Source organism: Ostrinia furnacalis, unplaced genomic scaffold (genome assembly GCF_004193835.3).
Source record: "Ostrinia furnacalis isolate ACB-3 unplaced genomic scaffold, ASM419383v2 OfSCF7157, whole genome shotgun sequence".
In the NCBI taxonomy this organism is placed as follows: domain Eukaryota; kingdom Metazoa; phylum Arthropoda; class Insecta; order Lepidoptera; family Crambidae; genus Ostrinia; species Ostrinia furnacalis.
In genome coordinates this window covers 213,777-234,197 of record NW_021137396.1, presented here as the reverse complement: position 1 = coordinate 234,197, position 20,421 = coordinate 213,777, and the positions used below count along the sequence as shown (strand labels likewise).

Sequence of the window (20,421 nt, the reverse complement as noted above, 5' to 3'; positions counted from 1 at the left end):
TGTACCTACTTGTAGTGTCGGATTAATAAATTGTGTAATATCTTATGTACAATTCCAACTATTTTAAAAATAACAAGCAACAGAAAAAGAATATTTTTTCCACAATTATTGTTATTAGCAGTGAATCAAAAGCAATCAGTGTCCATAAGTTATGACTGTGCAATAGGGCATGCAAAAACCGAGCGGTTTGGAAAAACCGGTTTTTTCGGTTTTTATTTTTAAAAACCGAACTAAACCGGTTTTTTCGGGTTTTTCGGGTTTTTCGGGTCGACTGTTTGTAAGTAAATAAAAATGCTGCAAATTATTATAAAAATAATTTTATTTCTTTTATATTCTAGTTTGACAAGATGAAGTTACATGTTCTGAACATAATATTGTGAGATCAATTGAATAGTTTAATTAAAAATCAAATATAAAGAGATCAACAATAGGAANAAAATTCTACATTGTACATCATAAAAACAATAATTCTTTGAAGGTTATGAGGGCCTAGTGTGCGTGGACTTTATGTATGTATGTGTGCGTGTACTATGTGTGTATGTGAGCGTTACGTACGTAGGTTAAGTACAGCGAATTTAACACCAGGCTGTCAATTAGTAGGCTCAAAAATTTGACAGAGAGGGTTCTCTATTTCCTATGTATTACTTTTCTCTATGCTATTGACGATGTCAAATTTGACGTAACCGCTAGTGATGTGTATTCTAATAGAATGGCCATTGGCCATTAATACATTAGAAGGCAATTGAATAATCGATATAAATAAGTTAATGCAAATACCTAGTAATATGTAAAAAATAATTGTATTCTTGATAATTTAGCAATAATTAAGTTCTTATACTAATACTTGATAAGTATCACTTTAATATTAAAAAATATAAAAAAATTGAAATATAGCAAACAATCACTTAGGTCATTAATGTCATTATAGGTCACAAATTCCATGATTTCTCCATGTAAGAGCTCAACCGCCTCGTCATATAAGGCTCCAAAACTATAGGCTAATAATTGGTAAACTAAAGTACCTAGGTATCTCATAAATTAGTTTAATATCAACAGGTAGTACTTGGGGATCTATGACTATGGAGCTTTTATTTTATTTCAAAATTTGAAAGCTTTCTGAACTCCAAAGATTATCCCTTTTTTGTTCAATGCTCAACACAGGCTATATTACTTGCTTTGCTGTTAACACAGGATCCAAATAACATTACAGATGTGTATGTTTAACAATATAATAACAATCTTCACAATATTCTATCTATTTTATAAATTAAGCACTAGGATGATCTTTTAATACATTAGGTCTTAAAAGAAATTCTACTAAATTATGCAATGCATGCTAGCCCACTTTGACATTGGTGGCTTCCTGCACCTCTTTGGACTTGTGTGTGCCGTCACAGAAGGGCCTGTTCTTGGTTTGCTTGCAGTTGCACAGCCAGTACTCTTTTGTCTTCTCCACAGTGAATCTAATTGGCCTGAAAGAAAATATTGCTAGTAAATAATTTTGAGAAATAATAACTAATAAAATGTGTTGGTAATCGCATAAGTCAACAACACCTGGCCCAATTTTACCAATCCTTTTTTTTAATGTTTGTTGAAGTTCAAGGATGGTTTTTACAGCGAGAAGTTAGCTGGGAAAACCCGAGGCGAAGCTGCGGGCGGAAAGCTAGTATATAAATATTATACCTTTGCGTGACTTTGAGGTAGATATCTTTATGTGTGCCATCACAGAGCGGATTGTTTTTGGAGCGGCCGCACAGGCACCAGCTGTAGGTCTTGCCGGCCTCCAGAGTCACCTTGAACGGCTTCCGGTCATACACGATGCCGTTGCTCGACTGGCTCGACGCCGAGTAAACATCGCGAAGCGGATTCTTCGGAATCTCCGGCTTGGCCGCTTTTGTTACATAGTTAACCTACAACATGAAAACATATTAAAAAATCTAATCTGACCTTTGGAAGCCCCATCATTATTCTACTTATACCATATATATAAACTCAAAAGCTAATATAAGGCTTGAAAATTATCAAAACAATAAAATAATCGAAAAATCACTTTGGAGAGTTTTAACCTTATGTTCATTAAAAACATCAATCAAATACCTTTTGAAGGGAATATGGCTTGAGTGTTGGAATAAGCCTTGTAGTAAACATTACTTTTGTTTTCAAATATTCTTTATTTGTGTAAATAACTTGGAAAATACAAATTTAATAAATCGCTCTTTCGTGACCACATTCGTGACAGTGACAGCTGTCAAGTGAGTGAGTCACAGATTAGATCATTAGAGAGTATGTCTAAAGGAGTGAGTTTGAGTCATAAAGCTACAGATAAAAATGGAGGGCAAAGTTGGAACAAAACTTGAGTGAAANTTTTGCACATGTGGACAACTTATTTTATCATGTCCAACAATTTTCAGACATATTGCTATGATACCGATCGGTAAAATTTGTTAACATTTTCAAAACGGTCTCAAAATTTAATGCGTTCACATTTCCGTCTGAAAATTGTTTTGTTCGCATCAAATAACCAAAATTTACTAATAAAAAAGATTTTCAGACGTATTGCTATGAGACATTTTTTTTGTCTCATTTTTTATTTTTTTAAGTGATTTTACGGGTTTGCGCTACACCACTAACGTCTGAAAATAATGTTTCCGGTATCTCAGAACTATCATTCAACTACAGTCTGCAAATCAGACATATTGCTATGATGCAGTTCGGTAAAATTCTTTGACAATTTTGAAAATTCGGTCAGATCAAACGCTACGCGGAAAATGTCTGATATTGGTATTTTCGAGTTCAGGATAATCGTATCTATCGATTTGATGCGGTTTTGGCCGTATTGCTATGAGACAATAATTTTGGTCGTGGGCTCTCGTACTATTAGCGAGGGGTTCCAAATTACTAATATTCTTAAAAAAACTTATATTTCAAAGTCCAAGGTTTATTTCAACAATAACATAAGATAAAAATATAAATCTAATAACACTTTTTAACTTAATCTAAGTATTTTACAACAACTAATGAAGGCTTTAAAATAAAAGCAATCAAGCAAATTATACTACACTGTGGCGTCGTAAATGGGAGCTTTTTTGCATCAAAATGATGATTTTAAAAATGTTTTTCAACTTATTGGTTCTTAACATTAATTGTTTTATGTGAACCATCACAAAATGGTATATTTTTAGTTTTTCGGCAGGTACACAGAAAATAATCCTTAGACATATCTACTGAGAATTTAATGGGCCTGCAAAAAAAAATTAAATAATCAACAATAAACAGAAAAATATTATAAAAGCATAATATTATTAAAGTGCTAAGCAAGTTTGAATTTCAGGATATTACAACAATGCTTTTCTTGTAAATAAATTTTAAGCTAAATATTTAGCTTTAAAAAACAAGAAAGTTATCAATATTGATTATAATGACTTATTTAATGAGACAATATTATGAATAAATTAGTAGCTGTTTATCATTTTGTAGTGATTTAAACAAGATGTTATTACCTCTCTTTAATATTGAGGGATTGATCCTTGTGTGTGCCGTCACACAGCGCTGTCTTGGCGTGGCCGCACGCACACCAGCTGTATTTCTTACCCATTTCAAGCATCACCTTGTATGGTTTTGTTTTTGATACAACCTCATTTGGAATGTCGGGCTTAGTCCCATAATTTACCTGAAACTACATAATATTACTATGTTACTCGCTATGGTAAAAACTAGTTAATTACATAATATACCTAATAAGTTTTTATTCGACCATGAGTATAAGTAGGTAAATGATGAGTAGTCATGTAAAAGTAAACGATAGATTGTGGTTATCTATTTACCAAGTTTCTTCGTAGAGCTCTAGCCAGCTTTTTGATAAACATCACACTTTGAGGAATTTTACAAATATTTACAAAAATAACGTTATTTTATCAATGGTTTTTACCCTCTGACCCTTAATTTTAATGTTCACAAAACATCGTCACACAGTGTTTTTGTGGTTTTCTGAAACTTCAGAAAGTAGAACGGAAATATGTCAATGTCAAAATCAGCTGATCAATCAATGAATTTTCAGCTGCTTCTACAATGTGTAACGGAAACACCGTCCGATCCATTAAGGTGTTAATAGGTATCGAGTTAAGATTCCATTTGTGTAATAATTTTCATAAAATATTATAAAAAAAATACCCCATGAAAAATAAATACAAAATTTACAAAAATAAAAAAGCTTACATGGCAATCCGAACTGCAGTGTAGAGGGTACGCGGGAGGGGTAGAGATGCGCCGGCACGCGTAGCGACGTCATAAGGTCATGACCCCCAGCGTCTTAAAAAAAGCCGCGCGCCGACAGAGTGTTAACGCTTTTTGAAAATTTCCCCGTTGTAGGGTAAATCATTGCTAAACTTATTGACTTTAAAAATCGATAAAAAAAATGTTTTTATTAATTACGTAATTTTGATACTTGTTTTGGTAATGTTGTTAAAGCTACTTTATGACCTATCGAAGATGATGTGGTTCGCGCATTTCATGAAAAGTTACTTCGGTGCACATCATTTAGACCGCGTGAGCTAGAATTATTTCAACACCCTGAACTGATTGAACCTGTACCTAAAAATGAGACGCACCTTCAAGTAATTTATGACGGTGACGTGGGATTAGTGGGGCACTGGAGTTGTATTTATTACATTAATGGAATACTGCGTGTGTACGATAGTCTTGTTGGTGTTCTAGGAAAATCGCAAAAAATATATGTAAAAGCCTTGTTTCCGTATCTATCGGAGTCATGTATTCAGTTTCCAAGTGTTCAGCGACAACCGAATACTATTGATTGTGGTTTGTTTGCCATTGCTTTTGCCACCTCTTTAGCTCGGAATATTTATAAATACATATATAAAATTAATATTCATACATAAAAGTACAAGGCAAAATATCGGGAGAGTTTAGGCTCCATTCACCAGGTGTATAAATTGACATAATAAGTTTATTATATTTGCTGCTACGGAACCCTTTGTGCGCGAGCCCGACTCGCACTTGGCCGGTTTTTTCCTTTTTGCTTTCATGGAGAAAGGTTATGTTATATTTGTAGGCTGACGTAGAAGATGAAATTAATCTAGGGATTTCACAAGGAATGTCTAGAATTAGAGGAATTGAAACTCGGGCGCCAAAAGATGCACTGCAAACACGTAGTGGATGTAGCGACATCGCCAAGAGAGCTGCCTGCAATGGCGATCAGTCCTCCAGGTCCAAAGATGACATAGAAAGTATGTATTTTAATAAATGCAGCCTTTATTTATAAGTTGGGTTGCTTGCTTAGTCCATCCTGAGTATTGCTAGAATTGTAATAATGTGTAAATTGGCAAAAATAACCTATTTTGTACAACTTTTTCTAAAATAGATTATAACAATTAAGGTATATACTTTTCCAGGACAGCAGATAAGTGATTTACTCTTGAAGCTGCCAAAACTTGATAAAATATTTGAGGTACACCGTAAGATTGGGGAAGGCACATTCAGTTCAGTGTACTTGGGTTCCTTGCGTCAGCATGCCCACTTGGACGACTCGGAGAAGAGATGGTTCGCCATCAAGCACCTGGTACCCACCGCGCATCCCGCCCGCGTAGAGCACGAGCTGCGGTGTCTGCAAGACATGGGGTCATTTTTAATAAGTTACTTAATTGAAATTAAAAATTATTTTATTTAGTCGTCGTCGTCGTCGTCGTTTCAGCCGAAAGACGTCCACTGCTGGACAAAGGCCTCCCCCAAGGATTTCCACAAAGACCGGTCCTGCGCCGCTTGCATCCAGGTACTTCCCGCGACCTTCACCAGATCGTCGGTCCACCTAGTGGGAGGCCTGCCCACGCTACGTCTTCCAGCTCGTGGTCGTAATTTTATTTAGTATTTTCATAATATTATTATGAATTAATAATAAGTCTAATATTATGAAAATTAAATATGATTATTGCTTTCAGAGGGAAAGACCATGTCATCAATGTGGAGTTGTGTCTTCGTCATTTGGACACCATCGTTTTTATAATGCCCTACATACCTCATAGAAAGTTTTCCGTAAGTTGACTGCCACAACAACCACTATTTATTGCATGAAACCGGTATGAAAGAGCAAATTTTAGTCTGGCATGTTAAGCAATGTAAGCAAGCCACCAGCGTGACGTGGTGCGTGTGCCGGCAGGAGTACGTGGGCGCGATGGACGCGGCGGAGCTGCAGCGCTACATGCGCGCGCTGCTGACGGCGCTGCGCCGCGTGCACTCCTTCGGCGTCATCCACCGCGACGTCAAGCCCAGCAACTTCCTGTACGAGCGGGAGAAGAACAAGTGAGTACGAGCCGTGAGAAACTGTCGTGTTTATTTATTTATTTATTAGGTACACCAACAAAGTCACATACATAATACAGTTCATACATTTTAACATGGTTTAACACATGATACGTATATGACCTCAATTACAGGTATACACAGCATTTCTTTTTACAATGTTAGGGTAATTATACACTAGTAAAAACAAAAATCAATTGAATAGAGTTTAGAATTTAAGCACCGAACAATATAAAGGATTTAGTAATTGTTCATTTTGTTCGGTGCCTAAGTCGTTCCGAATACAGGCTTGAGTTTTGACTTAAATTTAGGGAGGCTGTCACCGAAAACGTCAAGACCGGTGTCTGTGTCTGGGTTGCCAGACACAGTTGTGTGGTTGTTGCCTGTCAACGGTTGGTAATGTGTACGGTTTTGTTTGGCAGCTACTTCCTGGTGGACTTCGGGCTGGCGCAGCGCATATGCACGCGGGAACCCGCCCCTACCGCGCCGCCGCCCGCGCACTCCAACGGGCTGCGCAAGAGGCCGAGAGAGGACGTGAGTGCTCTTTTACACTTCAATGTCTCCTGTCGCTCTCATGTCTATAACTTGTCTGTCCCAAACGCTACTTATCATTTAAGGTTCGGACAAACCAACGCGATCACAGCGCGATCAGCCGGCGTGCAGCGATGGCGATCAATGCATTTAGGTCTGGTCGCCATCGCTGCACGCCGGCTGATCGCGCTGTGATCGCGTTGGTTTGTCCGAACCCTTACTAGTTTGTAAGTCGTATTCGGCTGTGCCGTGACCGTGTTGTGTCGGCAGCTGGGGTCGCCGCCGTCGGCCAAGCGCTCGGCGCTGGACCTGTCGCTGCGCGCGCCCGCCGCCCGACGGACCGCCGACAGCGCCGCCAGCGTGGCCGCCGACATCGTCGCCAGCGTGGCCGGCGGCGCCGTGGCTCCCACGCACACCGTGCCCATAACGAGGGCCACCGCGCCCACCGCTAGGGTCTCCGTGCCGAAGGCAAGTTTTTGTTATAACAATAATATTCTTACTTACATTTAATTTGAATACGAAACATCAAAATTTAGAACATTCTTTAAAATTCAATGTAAACCTTTGTTTAACAGTGGATGTCTCAGGTAAAACTATGTATACAGAGTCATGCAAGTTATAAATTACAGTATTTGTTTGAAAAAGAGGCTGAGACTGTTCGTTCCGAAGCGGTGGGAGGACAAGCTATATTTGGGACGTGTATAAGTGCCCTGGAAAAGGCCTATGTACTGAACAAACTGTTTGTATTTGTAGAGAAACATGGCGGCGATTGCGGGGGCGGCGGGCGCGGGCGGTACAAACGCGGGGGCGCCGGGCGCGGCGTGCGCGTGCTGGGGCGCGGGCGCGGTGTGCGCGGGCTGCAGCGCGCGCCCCGCGGCCCGGGCCCCGCGCGCCGGCACGCAGGGCTTCAGGCCCCCGGAGGTATGGTCGCGGGCGGGGCGGGCGCGTGCTGGGGCTTGTCTTTATCAAAATTACAAATCTAGAGCCATTTTCAGTTTCGTTGTTAACGAAGCGTTGAATGGCGCGCCCGGAGAGGCTTAGTTCAAACGATCATAGCAAATGTTGTGATAGGGATAGAGACATGCAATTTTTGGTTTTACAAAGGTAATACAATAGAGAATAATACAAAATAATAAAAACCTCCTGTTATAGGGGCATTTTTCGGAGAAATTTATCAAATAACCAAAAAAACACGAATTTTTAAGCAGATTTTTTTCAAAGAGTATCATTTTTTATTATTTTTTGGCATTTTTTGTGTATTGTATGTATTTTTTTAGTATCCCCTGTTATTTAGCATTATTACTGTTTTTATTTTATCAGGATATACTGCTTAGTTTAAAAGTTATTACGTTTTCTTTACAATAAGTAATTGGAAGAAAAAAAATTCTATAAAAAATTTAAAAAAAATCTCAAAAAATTAACGTGACTCACACTGTATAACATAATTCGTCGTTCTTTTTACTGTTGCCAGTTTTGAGCTGAGACGGAAGTATGATAAGTGAAATGTATTATAGATCGTTTTATGAATGAAGACGCGCCCCATCATTCTCTTTCATTTGAGTGTTATCGGTACACGCTAAAATATCCATGAGTGCACACGCACACTACAATGCTCAGATTACTCGGATAAAACGTCCCGCTTCCTTCGACAAAAAATGGTGAGGCGCCACTTCGTGGATGAAACGAATAGTTAATTAGTGTTTTTTTTTTTAATATTTTGTTTATTGTTTACACACTTCAACTTTGCACTGTAAGAAATGAATTCTGAACTTCATAACTGTGATACCTCGAAAAGAGAGTGGATCTTTCCGCCCGGACTGCTCGCCCACCGTGCAGACGAAGTATTAGCTGGATATAAAAGCTCTTGACTACGGCGACTTTTTGTCGCGCGTTTCGTAAACGAGCGACAGCATCGCTACTAATGCGCGTTAGTCACTACAGAAGTGATGCCAACGCGCCACAAAAGCGCGAATGCATCGCTACAAAAAGTCGCCGTGGGCGAAGGTCCTAAGACTGTTTATGTGCGTCAGGTGCTGCTGAAGTCGCCGGCGCAGAGCACGGCGGTGGACATGTGGGCGGCGGGCGTGGTGCTGGCGAGCGCGCTGACGGCGCGGTACCCGTTCTTCCGCGCGCCCGACGACGTGGCCGCGCTGGCCGAGCTGGCCGACCTGCTCGGCACCGACGCGCTGCAGGCCGCCGCCGCCAAGCTGGGTTAGTGTCCTCCTTAGGGCTCCCCACACTAGTAGTGACGCCGCGACGCTAATGCTGGGCGCCTGTCGAACGCTGGACGCGGCGCTGGCGTCACATTATTTAGTTTAAAGAAAGTTGGTGCACCGCGTCTACGCTACGCCGGCGCTAGCAAGATGGCTACGTTCGTGAAGCGCTAGTGTAGCGGAGGCCTTAACCCGCTCGGCTATTGATTCGTACGAATCCGCGCATACACAGCGAACGATAACATACATGCATCGTAATGTGATGAAGGATCATAATGTTATTGACTTGATAAAACAATATTGAATTTGGATTGTTGGTGTTCGACTTTAAAATAATTGATTTTAATTACACACATTTTTTTTTATTTTACAAGCAGCTGGATTTGAAGACAGTATGTATGAAGTATTATTCTTTCTTTTGATATCTAGTTCTAGAACATCGACCGTTTATTTATTCACCACATTTATCTGTACTTCTTCTCAGTACCGGCCCATAATGTTGTCCCGAAGTGGTGATAGGGCGAGCTATATTTGGGACGCATATAAGCACAGCCTAAGTACGGAATAAAAATTTCGACTGACTAGGAAATTGAGATGTGTCGCTTTCTCCCCATACGATTTTGGAATTTATAAAAGAAGTATCGAGTACCATTATCGACGAGCGCAGTAGTTTTCAATAGATATTCCAGTTACTTCAGTCGCCAAGTCTTCACTCGACTGTTGCACCATTCCAGGGCGGCGCATCATCGCGTCGAGCACGCGGCGCGGGCTGTGCCTGCGCAAGCTGTGCCAGCGGCTGCGCGGCGGCGCGCCGGCGGCGGGCGCGGGCGGCGAGCGCTGCGGGCCGTGCCAGGCGCCGCGCGCCGCCTGCCTGTGCCGGGACGACGGGAAAAAAGTATGCACTCTATAACTATGTAACTATGTCTACCTTTAACCGCCTTTGGCTGGTTTTAGTGTCATTTAGTGTCACGCGGACTGTCGCACAGCCGATCTGTATGAACTGCTAGGGAGCGGAGCGGTTCCTCCGGACCGCATTAATCTAAAACGCTCCCTAGAAGTTCATACAGATTGGCCGTGCGGAGCGGGTCCGCACCGGACGGTCCGCGTGAAACTAAAACCAGCCTTTGGGGTTCGTCTTCGAACTTAGGCCTCCTCTTCAACCTTCCACCGACTTCTTGTCCCACATGCATCTAAAACCTGGTCCGTGAGCACGTAGAATTTTGTCCAATGACCCCAACCCCAAGCTACCCATCCTTATCGCTCGCGCGTAATTATATTGCTGTCGCGACTGTGCGACGGGCGCCCGCAGTGAGTGTGCGAGCGCGACAGCAACATAATTACGCGCGAGCGATAAGGATGGGTAGCTTGGGGTCATTGGACAAAATTCTACGTGCTCTCAGACCAGACTATACATTTATCTGCCTTTGGGGTTCGTCTTCGAACTTAGGCCTCCTCTTCAACCTTCCACCGACTTCTGGTCCTTGGCCACATGCATCTAGTTTATTCCGGCTTGTTGCCGGACGTCATCTGTCCATCTTTTAGGCGGTCTTCCTCTGCCGCGGGTGTTATTGCGGGGTCTTCGCTTCAAGGTTTTTCTGGCCCAGCGATCGTGTACCATCCGTGCAATAAATGTGTCCTGCCCGTCTCCGTGGCTCTCAATCTCTTCCACCGCGTATATTTTTAAAATCAAATAATACTTCATAGCTCTTACCTGTCAAGTGGTTTGTTCAACAATAAGGCCCTTTTCACACGTCCCGGTTGCCGGCTAACCGGCGCCGGGTATCCGGTGGTGAAGTGTATGGGCATGGTACGTAGCTTTCACATGTTCCGGCGTAATTAATCCGGCATTATGCCCATACACTTCACGACCGGGTACCCGGCGCCGGTTAGCCGGCAACCGGGACGTGTGAAAAGGGCCTAAGGCCCTTTTCACACGTCCCGGTTGCCGGCTAACCGGCGCCGGGTATCCGGTGGTGAAGTGTATGGGCATGGTACGTAGCTTTCACATGTTCCGGCGTAATTAATCCGGCATTATGCCCATACACTTCACGACCGGGTACCCGGCGCCGGTTAGCCGGCAACCGGGACGTGTGAAAAGGGCCTTACGTTGCAACATTGTGGTGCGTCCGGCAGGCGTGGGAATTCGAGGAGGGCCGCTGGGTGTGCGGGTTCCCGGACGCGGCGTTCGCGCTGGCCGCCAGCCTGCTGCAGCCGCTGCCGGCCGCGCGGCCCTCCGCTGCCGCCGCGCTGCAGCACCCCTTCTTGGCGCGCGACTGGGGCCGCCCGCCCGCTGCCGGCCGCTAGCCCCAGCCTGCTGCAGCCGCTGCCGGCCGCTAGTCCCAGCCTGCTGCAGCCGCTGCCCGCCGCTAGTCCCAGCCTGCTGCAGCCGCTGCCGGCCGCGCGGCCCTCCGCCGCCGCCGCCGACACACGCTAGCCGCCTCTGTCTCTCCTTTACACAACAAAAGAGACGTAAAACATGATTCTGACCGCTTCGATACGATTGTAGGATCGCGTTCGACGACTTCTGTGCTTGACTCGATTAAGAGGACCAGTGTCATATTTATGGTTCGTCGATCGAACTTGGACCCTGTGCTTTTAAGCTTGCGCTGCAGATAGAAAAGTGACGCGACGCGATGTGCTGCCTTAACCCTTAACCAGGCTCTGGTATCCACAGAGCCCACATCAATTTGAACTTTATGCCGTGAAGATACAATTGAAAATCAATAACTTTTTTTAGGCCTGGTTAAGGGTTAAATCATCATCACACCTTCAATAACTACAGAGTTGGTGATGCTGAGTACATCAATGAAATTTTATGCTGTGGTAAATTAAGATCTATATTAATAATAATAAGCAACATTATCGGTCTTCCATGCCACTCTACAGTCTAATGCAAATGAGGTATTTGAAACATCTTATTTTATTTAATCATTTACGTACAGTCACCATTCATTAATTCGAATGTTTAATTTCAAAATATTGATGAATTGGTCATGTCATGATTGAGACAGCACATGAATTTAGTATAAAAATGATATATGCAAGTTTGCTTCTTCTTGTCGGTATAAATTACACACAGCTGCCACTCAGCTTTGATTTTTTGGTTACCCCGTTAGTCTTAGTTAAAGAGTATTATTCTATTTATCACATATCGCCCTAGTGTAGTAATACTATACATTTAAATAAAGAGCTCGCCTAAATCTTACAAACTGAACAATGAACAAGTGTTGCCAAAGTAAGTTAATATTTTAGGGTGTAACTTAATTCTGTGATCTGTTGTCTCTTTTTCTCGTTCATAAATGTTATTTTCATTTTACAATTTTATAAATGCTTTGTGTAATGTTTTTCAAAGACTAACAGTAATAATACACATTGGATCCAATTCTGTGAAGCCAATCTTATTTAAATATATTGAGCTTTAGAACTCATTGTAGACTACTCTACGTAGGCGTATTGTAACCAATGTGCATTTTATTGTGCAGCTCTAGTCGGGCTCCTCACTGAAGGGACGCTCGACCTACGCGTCCACTCTTGCGCATAGGATCTCAATTATTTATTGTAAAGAGTACAAAGTAGTTTAGTAACCGAGCCTGTAGCATGAGTAAATTGCACCAACAGTAAACCTAAGGTAAATTTTATCAGCGCTACTCCTGTTTTAGGAAATAATGAGAATTTATAAACAAGTGTACAGAAGCTTGATTTCAAAATTATTCCTGCTACAGGCCAAGACTTTATCTTAAGCCGCCCGGCACTAGCTGACCTTAAATTGTTATTAAGTGCCTTCAAGCTGTGTTCAGAATTAAGAACTTTTGTTACCATTGTTAACCAATAAATTAATAACATACCTGTTATTTTTGCAACTAAGTCTTTAATTTCTATCTTCTACCTCATAGGCGCGGATCCACCGTTGTAGGCACTGTGGGCATGCCCACAACCCTGATTTGCTTGTTTTAATTATGATCTATTGATAAGATCGATTGGCATGTAAGGGCATGTATCTATGTATGTCCGGGCATGTAGTGATCCAACTCTCACTTTGCTAATTTTTGGTGGCTGTGCCCACAACCTTTTTTGAGGGCTGGATCCGCGCCTGACTCACAATATTGTATAAAAACTCCAAGAGAGACAAACATATAATTTGTTTATGTCCCAGGAGGCGATTTATCATCATAAATACAATTCTAAATAGACTACTAGGTTCTATTTCTGGTGTTCATGACTGGGATGGATGGATGAATAGATCCTTGGATGGAGCGGTTTTACATTTGCAATACATGCATAGGTAAGTAATTTAAACCCAGTTTAAAAATCTTAACGATTTATTTTAATAATTTGGTTTAAAATATAAGCAGTCTTTAACATTTATAAATATAACCAAAAATGTCATAATGTCACAAATTCGAAAAAATTTTTGAAAACTTAATGTATTCTTCTCAGTAGAAACACTAGCGAAGACTAATTAGTTAAACTAGCTCTTAGTTTAGTTTGAAGTATTATGCACAAAAGATTCATCCATGAAATCAAATTAGACTTATGGATACAATTTACCTACACAAAATCAATACTATACATAAGCACAAGTATGGCCCTGTATTTAATTAATGAGGCCATAATTCATAGAGATGACATTGAAATATTTTTGTCTTGCTAGCAAATAAAAGCTTGTGACCTTAAATGGTACAATCAAGACAAAAGTGAAAAATCCATTATCTCCTGCTGAAAAGATTCATAGAGTCTACAATTATTTTTCCCTGAGCAGTAGCAGATGGTGAACATTTCTTCCAGACAAGGCATTACTTTTTAAGATAGGTTGCAATGCTGATGGAAGCAGCAGGTTAAAAAATATTATGTATCAAGAAATTTGAAGTTAAAATATTTCCTCTCGGGATACAAAACGAGGAATGTAACTAGTCTATTGATGGAACTCTGTGGGTCATAACAAGGTCACAACCCTGGAAACTTATAAACTGTTTATCACATCACAATGAGGGTATTATTTGTGAAAAATAATTTAGGGAAAACATTTCATTCTTAAAAATAAGCTTAATTCAACTTAAAAAATCTTACATTACAAACAAGTTAGTCTTTCCAGAAGTTGGGATTCTGCTGCAGCCGTCGCTCAAAGTTCTGGTACCACGTCTGCAGCGTGTTGAGGGGGATGTACGACACGCCGGGGGTCGGGGTCATCTGGTCTTGTGTCACGGAGAACGAGGCTACGTAGTTTACTAAGCTCTCTAACATTTTTTGTGCAAATGTTATATTAGAGTTTGTTTGAATTGCCTGAAAAGAAGAGGTCAAGAAACATTTACAGATATTAAAAACAGATATTACAGGTTGATGTCCTTTTGATATGCAAATACTTACAATTGAAGAAGCTAATAATTGTATATTGTCTTCTGGTTCTATGGAGATGCCAATCTGGGCATTATGACAAATCTTCTGTGCTCCGAATGTACTGCTGAATTTGTTTTCCTCTGAAATTACAAAAGGAAAAGATTATAAAAAGTCTGTGCAAAGAAAGAGCAATTTCTGTAGACAATATAATATTAAATCTCGACTATTGATTCGAGCCTTCGAGCTAGATTCGTAAGTACAAAGTAAGGAATCGGCATTTACTCTGTAAGAGGCACGGGACCTTACCTGAGAGTTCATGTAACTTTTTCAGGCTTCCTATCTTAAATATAGCAGAGGGCTTCGAGTTGGAGATGTGCCCGAGGAGCTGCCAGTTGGGCGGCGCCGAGGGGTCGGGCCAGCTCCAGTACACCATGCCCGCCGCGCCCGGCGGCAGCGGCGACACGCCCGTCAGGAACACGGCCGCGTGGTTGATCGCGTCCGCCTCCGGGATCGTCACCAGGAACTGCGTCTCCGATATCTGCGTGAAGTCCGTCTGCACCTGATCACCAAAAATGCAACTCACTAACACCGGACCTTCGACCGCAACCACAGATATACCGCAACGAATACGAAAAACATCACTGAAATCTGCCAAATCTAAACACTTACCAGTCTCCCAGACACTAGCAAACCGAATACGTTCGACATGATTAGATTATTTATAAGAAAACACTACGTTTACCCAAAGAAAATACAAAAGATATAAACATAACCTCCGGCCTGCCTGTTTTGTCGAGAATATTCTAGTATCTTCAAATTTGTTTTATAACTCTTACACTTGCGCATAGAATGTTCACAATTTTAGTATAATTATGAAACATTTACTGCTTTGATATTGAAGGTATCAACTTAGGGACAGGGTCGGAGAATAAGAACACGATCAATCACATTTATTGACATTTTCTTTTTTCAAATTTCAATCAAGATAAAAAACCCTTGCACAAAGCCATATAGCCAATCGCCATTGTCAAGTAAAAAGATAAAAAAGAGATTTTTAAGCTTACGTGTTGCATTATTTTACGAAGAGAAAAACTGTAAATTGTTTGTCTCCTAACTCCTTTTGGCTGGACCGATTTAATTGAAACTTGTATGGTTTAAAAACAATGTAGGTGGCGCTGCTGTCGGTATCTTTATACGATTTTCATACAGCGCCAGATAGCTCCACTCCAACCAAAGCTGCAAAGTAAGCAACTTATAAGCTTGTGTTATGGGTGCTAGCTTACGGATATACTACTTATATATTTTTTANTATGTTCCTGAGCCCCGATTACGGTAACTTTTAACGTCAACAATCCAGACACGCTTCTCGATTCTGCGATACGATTGGTCAAAACAGCTGACGTACGCTGTTGAACGACCAATCGTATCGCAGAATCGAGAAGCGTGTCTGGATTGTTGACGTTAAAAGTTACCGTAATCGGGGCTCTGGTCAGGCTATACATAGTAACACCCAGACCTTGATATTTTTGCTCGAGATGATGATGATGATGTCATACACGCTTAGATTTTATTAATCTAAGCATACACCTTACAACAAGACGACAAAGTAGAATTTTTTGAGTTAATTTGAAACGAACGCTAGTGTTAATTATTATTTACCTGACGATTTACTGGCCGCGACGGTTTGAAATGCAATAATACAGCTAATTTATTTGATGCATCTTTTTCTAATGTTATTTTTTTATTCAAAAAAGTAATTTGTATTCTGTTGCTGTACCTAAATAAATAAATTAATGAATAAGTATACACTCAGTTAAATTATCCTAACTTAAACTTAATCACTCATCAAATTACGAATTACGATTGTATTTCAATGCTAGAGAGATTTACCAGAGAGGTTTTACGCAGAAACATCGATCCGAAGTATATTTTGTATTTCTGATTTTTCTTTAATGTTCTTTGTTACGTAACTGTTCCACTGCACAATCACAATAATCACCCAGAAAAACTAATTGATCCACAAACACAAAGCTAATAGCCCTTTAAACTTTTGCTTCCCGCGCCAAACTCCTCCCTCCCGCCAAGATTCTTTTTTTTTTTGGCTTTCGCACCAAGTTTCTTTCTATGCAGAATACGAATAAACTCGTAACTGTAAACTTAATTTCCACCGTTATTAAAAAAATGTAGATATTTAGGAAAGATAGTTCAGCAACTCCTTACCATATATGATTGCTTAGCGCTCTGACCATCAGATATTATTTTTATTTATTATTAACAAGGCGTCTGTGCTAGACGAGGTAGGTACAGAAATGTGGGTAGAGTAGTCCACAGATGAGAGAGTATGTCCAGTACACAGTCCAGTATCACTGAGCAAGTAATGGTTTTTTTCCAGTATGTGGAATTGTGTAGTCCCAATAAGATCAATTCCATCACTGCTGTATTCATCACAAAAATCAAACAGAAAATATAAATTACAGCTTCTATTTCTGTTCAATGAATGTTATGCAAATAAGTAAATTATTCGAATTTTCTCTAATCTATAATAGGAGATTTGAGGACTTAATGACTTATCCATCTGCTCGAAGTCATATTCCAGAGATATTGCCTCCACGGAAGGGGCTGTTTTAATTTGATAAGCCGTAAATAAAAGACGAATCAATTTAATAACTTATTTTATTATTAATAATGGAATTTAAATATGATTGTCAGTCAGACTAACATAATACAAACATAAAAGTTAAACACTTGAAAAGTATGATAAGATATTGCGCTCAATACGAGATAAACTTATAAACATAACGTGTTAAAATATAGGCTTAAATGCAGCAAGTTGTCTCAGAGAGCAGGCCGGCCAGACAGAGCGCGCGGCTGATAAGGGCGGGCGTTGATAAGCGGGAAGCAAATACCAGATAAGTGCTAGTATTGGACTGAGGGGCAGAGGACACGCCAGTTAGCATATTACAAATTAAAATAAATTCCATAACAACAGTATTCATCACGATTGTGACTACATCATCCTAGGCGTAACTACCCTATCGCTTCAAGGTAAATAACATCTCACAACATACAACTACATAAATTATTGTTACAACATAGGTAATCCATTTGACTTGGTTATCTATTATTAAATTTATGCTTATTCAGTGATTTTACACATCATTTTAAATTTTAACAACTAGCTATTTACCAAGTCATTAATGTCATTGAATTTTTAATCTACCTTATTGTTTACAACAAGAAATAATTATTATGTTTTTGAGTTCAATAAATATTTTTTATGATTTTCTAACATTAATAATAATAGTAATGTAGAAATCTCTTCAAAATCCAATGGTGGAGCCTGAACTCCACTGAACTCAAAATGTCTAACATTTTTTAAATCCTATCTGTACAAAGAAGCAAACTTATACATAAAATCACAAAAATATAATAAAGTTACATCATTGTGACTATCATAACTAATTATACTACTTACAAGTAGATATTATCTTAACAAGCATTACTTCAATTCTTTATTGGTGACATACATTATGAATTATCTATTATTGTACTGATATATTGTTAGTGTGATGTTATTTCAAGGAACTAACTCCCAGCAACAGTGACCAATTTAATCTCTCATGTATGGGTAGTCAATGTCCCTCAGCGGTACAAATGTTTCTTTGATGGACTGGGGCGAGGTCCACCGCATGACGTAGTTGGGGCCGCCAGCCTTGTCGTTGGTGCCCGACATGCGGCCTCCGCCGAAGGGCTGCTGCCCCACCACTGACCCAGTGGACTTATCATTTAGGTAAAAGTTACCCGCTGTCATCTTAAGTTCCTCTAAAGCTGTCTCAAGGAACTGCTTATCCTGAGAGAAAACTGCACCAGTTAATGCAAATTTGGTTGATGAACCAACCAGGGAGAGTGCCTTTAAGAGATCTCGGTCTTCATAGACATAGATAGTGAGCACCGGTCCGAAAATCTCCTCTGTCATCAGCTTGTCATGAGGGTCTGATGTTTCAATTATTGTCGGCTGTACAAAGTAGCCCTTGCTGTCATCACATTCACCTCCTCCTAAGATCTTATTCTTAGGATTATTTTTGGCATTTTTAATGTAACCAGAGATTCTTGCAAAAGCTTTATCGTCAATCACTGCACCAGCAAAAACACTAAAATCTATAGGATTACCAATTTTCAGTTTAGCCCTCTCTGCCAGCAAGCCTTGTTTGATTGGTTCGTACAGTGATTTAGGAACATACATTCTTGAGCAGGCTGAGCATTTTTGACCACAATATTCAAAGGCTGAGCGAATTGTTGACGTTACAACAGATTGTACATCAGCAGAAGGATGAATGAAATGGTAATTTTTACCTCCACATTCTCCTATCAGCCTTGGGTAGTTGCGGTACTTGTCAAGGTTTTTACCCACAGCATTCCAAATCCAATTGAAAGTTGGAACTGAACCAGTGAAGTTAACACCTGCCAAGTGAGGGGAGGCCGTTATGGTGCGGCCGAACGTCGGACCATCGGCAGGGACGAAGTTGACCACGCCGGCCGGCAGACCAGCTTCTCGCATGATGTTGAAAATGCGCCAGTTTGAAAGAAGAGCAGTGTCAGATGGTTTCCACACAACACCATTTCCCATCAACGCAGGAGTATAAGCCAAGTTGCCTCCTATGGCCGTAAAGTTGAAAGGACTTATAGCTGCAATGAAGCCATCTATTCCACGGAATCTCAGCGAGTTTCTCGTGACTGATGGGTCTTCTGAAATAGGTTGGTACTTGGCGTTTTCCTTCAAAAAGAAGACATTGAATCTGAAGAAATCGATGAGTTCGGCGGCGGAGTCAATTTCTGCCTGAATGACGGACTTGGACTGGCCGAGCATGGTGGCGGCGTTGAGGCGCTGGCGGTGTTCGCCCGCCATGAGCTCGGCGGCGCGCTGCCACACGCGCACGCGCTCCTCCAGCGACGTGCGGTCCCAGCGCGCCTGCGCCTCCACGGACACGTCGATCGCCTTCTGGATGGTCTTCTCGCTGGCGTAGTAGAACTTGGCCAGCTTGCGCGAGTGGTCGTGCGGCATGACCTGGTAGCGCACGTCGCCCTCCTTGATGAGCTGGTCGCCGATGACGATGGGCACGTCCTCGGTGACGGCGGCGGTGCGCTTGAGCTCCTCGGCCAGCTCGCGGCGCTCCTGGCTGCCTTCGCGGTAGCCGAGGATGGGCTCGTTCTGGACGCCGAAGTCCTGGAACTTCGGCAGCTCCACGATGCTCGACGCGGCCCGTTCCAGCGAGCGCGCCCCGCGGAGGGTCTTCGTACATACGGACAACATCTTCGGGAACTTTTCACTGGTATTCGATCGAGTTTTTCAAAAGTGCGTTTCGCTTTCGGGTTACGTAAATATTCGGACCTAGAGATGCGAGTAAATACCTCTTGGTTACTGACGGCCCTATCGTATCGGTAATTGGCAACGGAGCGGCGAGTTTGACCTTCACACTGATTCACATTTTGTGACGAAACGAAATGGCACCGAATTATTGCTTTATTGTGATGTAAATCGTTAACACTGCACTACAGTGCTTTTGCTGGAAAACTCCGCTAATCTTTACTTGATCGATTAACACTGTCTCGTAGATTCTGCAGTTCTAATTGATAAGCACAATTTTTTTGGATCTCCGGTTATTTTCCAATATTTTTGTTAGCTTTCATGCTCAGCTGACTGGCGTCTGACATAACTTCCGCTGTGCAGAATAAAAAAGTTAACCATAGACATTTTAAGTCTCGTTTCCGTAGCGGCGGCTTTTAATTTTGATTTCTCGAAATAATTTTTATTATGTATTGGAATTACGGAAACCAACATTTGTATATTGAAAAACAAACAATTTATACTTTCTAGGATCAGTAGGTTCTCAACGAGAGTCATCACATCACACAAGCGAATAATTTCGTATCTATATACGCTTGATAGGCCAGTAGAATTAAACACAAAATTGAATTAAATCGGAAATATTTCCTACTAAAGATTTTAGTGCTTTAATGGCTTCATTAGTTG

The 20,421-nt window shown here is 41.1% G+C and overlaps 5 protein-coding genes and 1 long non-coding RNA gene across 9 annotated transcripts; 2 read left to right on the top strand and 4 right to left on the bottom strand.

The window, feature by feature from the left end:
• Nucleotides 1-1,213: 1,213 nt before the first annotated feature.
• LOC114363504 (CDGSH iron-sulfur domain-containing protein 3, mitochondrial-like) lies at nt 1,214-2,253 on the bottom strand. The gene is made up of 3 exons (XM_028319237.1): nt 2,098-2,253; nt 1,684-1,910; nt 1,214-1,472 (listed from the first exon to the last, which is right to left on the bottom strand). Exons 1-3 carry the CDS (start codon nt 2,146-2,148, stop codon nt 1,337-1,339), a joined length of 414 nt encoding a protein of 137 aa, XP_028175038.1. The 5' UTR covers nt 2,149-2,253; the 3' UTR covers nt 1,214-1,336.
• Nucleotides 2,254-2,887: 634 nt separating this feature from the next.
• LOC114363510 (CDGSH iron-sulfur domain-containing protein 3, mitochondrial-like) lies at nt 2,888-3,991 on the bottom strand. 3 transcript variants are annotated; one of them, XM_028319243.1, is made up of 3 exons: nt 3,825-3,991; nt 3,501-3,676; nt 2,888-3,241 (listed from the first exon to the last, which is right to left on the bottom strand). In XM_028319243.1, exons 1-3 carry the CDS (start codon nt 3,864-3,866, stop codon nt 3,124-3,126), a joined length of 336 nt encoding a protein of 111 aa, XP_028175044.1. In that variant the 5' UTR covers nt 3,867-3,991; the 3' UTR covers nt 2,888-3,123. The 3 variants fall into 3 exon arrangements, with proteins under 3 accessions (XP_028175044.1, XP_028175045.1, XP_028175046.1); XM_028319244.1 differs by having other exon boundaries at nt 3,069-3,241; nt 3,501-3,670; XM_028319245.1 differs by lacking the exon at nt 3,825-3,991 and adding an exon at nt 3,755-3,773 and having other exon boundaries at nt 3,069-3,241; nt 3,501-3,670.
• A 1,029-nt stretch (nt 3,992-5,020) lies between these two features.
• Cdc7 (Cdc7 kinase) lies at nt 5,021-9,864 on the top strand (the record flags this gene model as incomplete). The annotated part of the gene is made up of 9 exons (XM_028319216.1): nt 5,021-5,243; nt 5,409-5,634; nt 5,952-6,045; nt 6,170-6,312; nt 6,735-6,846; nt 7,114-7,311; nt 7,597-7,764; nt 8,874-9,054; nt 9,791-9,864. Coding segments are annotated over exons 1-9 (1,329 nt in total), but the record flags the coding sequence as incomplete, so codon positions are not given.
• On the top strand, nt 9,865-12,907 carry LOC114363490 (uncharacterized). The gene is made up of 2 exons (XR_003656785.1): nt 9,865-9,951; nt 11,190-12,907. It is a non-coding gene; the product is annotated as an uncharacterized LOC114363490 (long non-coding RNA).
• A 487-nt stretch (nt 12,908-13,394) lies between these two features.
• LOC114363488 (protein OPI10 homolog) lies at nt 13,395-15,623 on the bottom strand. 2 transcript variants are annotated; one of them, XM_028319218.1, is made up of 4 exons: nt 15,455-15,623; nt 14,697-14,949; nt 14,421-14,530; nt 13,395-14,336 (listed from the first exon to the last, which is right to left on the bottom strand). In XM_028319218.1, exons 1-4 carry the CDS (start codon nt 15,461-15,463, stop codon nt 14,136-14,138), a joined length of 573 nt encoding a protein of 190 aa, XP_028175019.1. In that variant the 5' UTR covers nt 15,464-15,623; the 3' UTR covers nt 13,395-14,135. The 2 variants fall into 2 exon arrangements, with proteins under 2 accessions (XP_028175019.1, XP_028175018.1); XM_028319217.1 differs by lacking the exon at nt 15,455-15,623 and adding an exon at nt 15,060-15,336 and having other exon boundaries at nt 13,396-14,336.
• A 1,886-nt stretch (nt 15,624-17,509) lies between these two features.
• Nucleotides 17,510-20,120, bottom strand: P5CDh1 (delta-1-Pyrroline-5-carboxylate dehydrogenase 1). The gene has a single exon (XM_028319214.1). The coding sequence runs from the start codon at nt 19,699-19,701 to the stop codon at nt 18,001-18,003; it is 1,701 nt and encodes a 566-aa protein (XP_028175015.1). The 5' UTR covers nt 19,702-20,120; the 3' UTR covers nt 17,510-18,000.
• Nucleotides 20,121-20,421: the final 301 nt, after the last annotated feature.

Bases quoted from the DNA above. Each gene is read 5' to 3' on its own strand.
- LOC114363510 (XM_028319243.1), bottom strand. From the start codon at position 3,866: ATGTTTATCAAAAAGCTGGCTAGAGCTCTACGAAGAAACTTG. The intron at 3,677-3,824 runs GTAAATAGATAA...AATATTATGTAG, and splicing joins GAGCTCTACGAAGAAACTTG to TTTCAGGTAAATTATGGGAC. The intron at 3,242-3,500 runs GTAATAACATCT...TTTTTTTTGCAG, and splicing joins TCCCTCAATATTAAAGAGAG to GCCCATTAAATTCTCAGTAG.
- LOC114363488 (XM_028319217.1), bottom strand. From the start codon at position 15,098: ATGTCGAACGTATTCGGTTTGCTAGTGTCTGGGAGACTG. The intron at 14,950-15,059 runs GTAAGTGTTTAG...TTTGGTGATCAG, and splicing joins TGCTAGTGTCTGGGAGACTG to GTGCAGACGGACTTCACGCA. The intron at 14,531-14,696 runs GTAAGGTCCCGT...TTGTAATTTCAG, and splicing joins AAAGTTACATGAACTCTCAG to AGGAAAACAAATTCAGCAGT.
- LOC114363504 (XM_028319237.1), bottom strand. From the start codon at position 2,148: ATGTTTACTACAAGGCTTATTCCAACACTCAAGCCATATTCCCTTCAA. The intron at 1,911-2,097 runs GTATTTGATTGA...TTCATGTTGTAG, and splicing joins AGCCATATTCCCTTCAAAAG to GTTAACTATGTAACAAAAGC. The intron at 1,473-1,683 runs GTATAATATTTA...ATTTTCTTTCAG, and splicing joins TACCTCAAAGTCACGCAAAG to GCCAATTAGATTCACTGTGG.
- P5CDh1 (XM_028319214.1), bottom strand. From the start codon at position 19,701: ATGTTGTCCGTATGTACGAAGACCCTCCGCGGGGCGCGCTCGCTGGAA.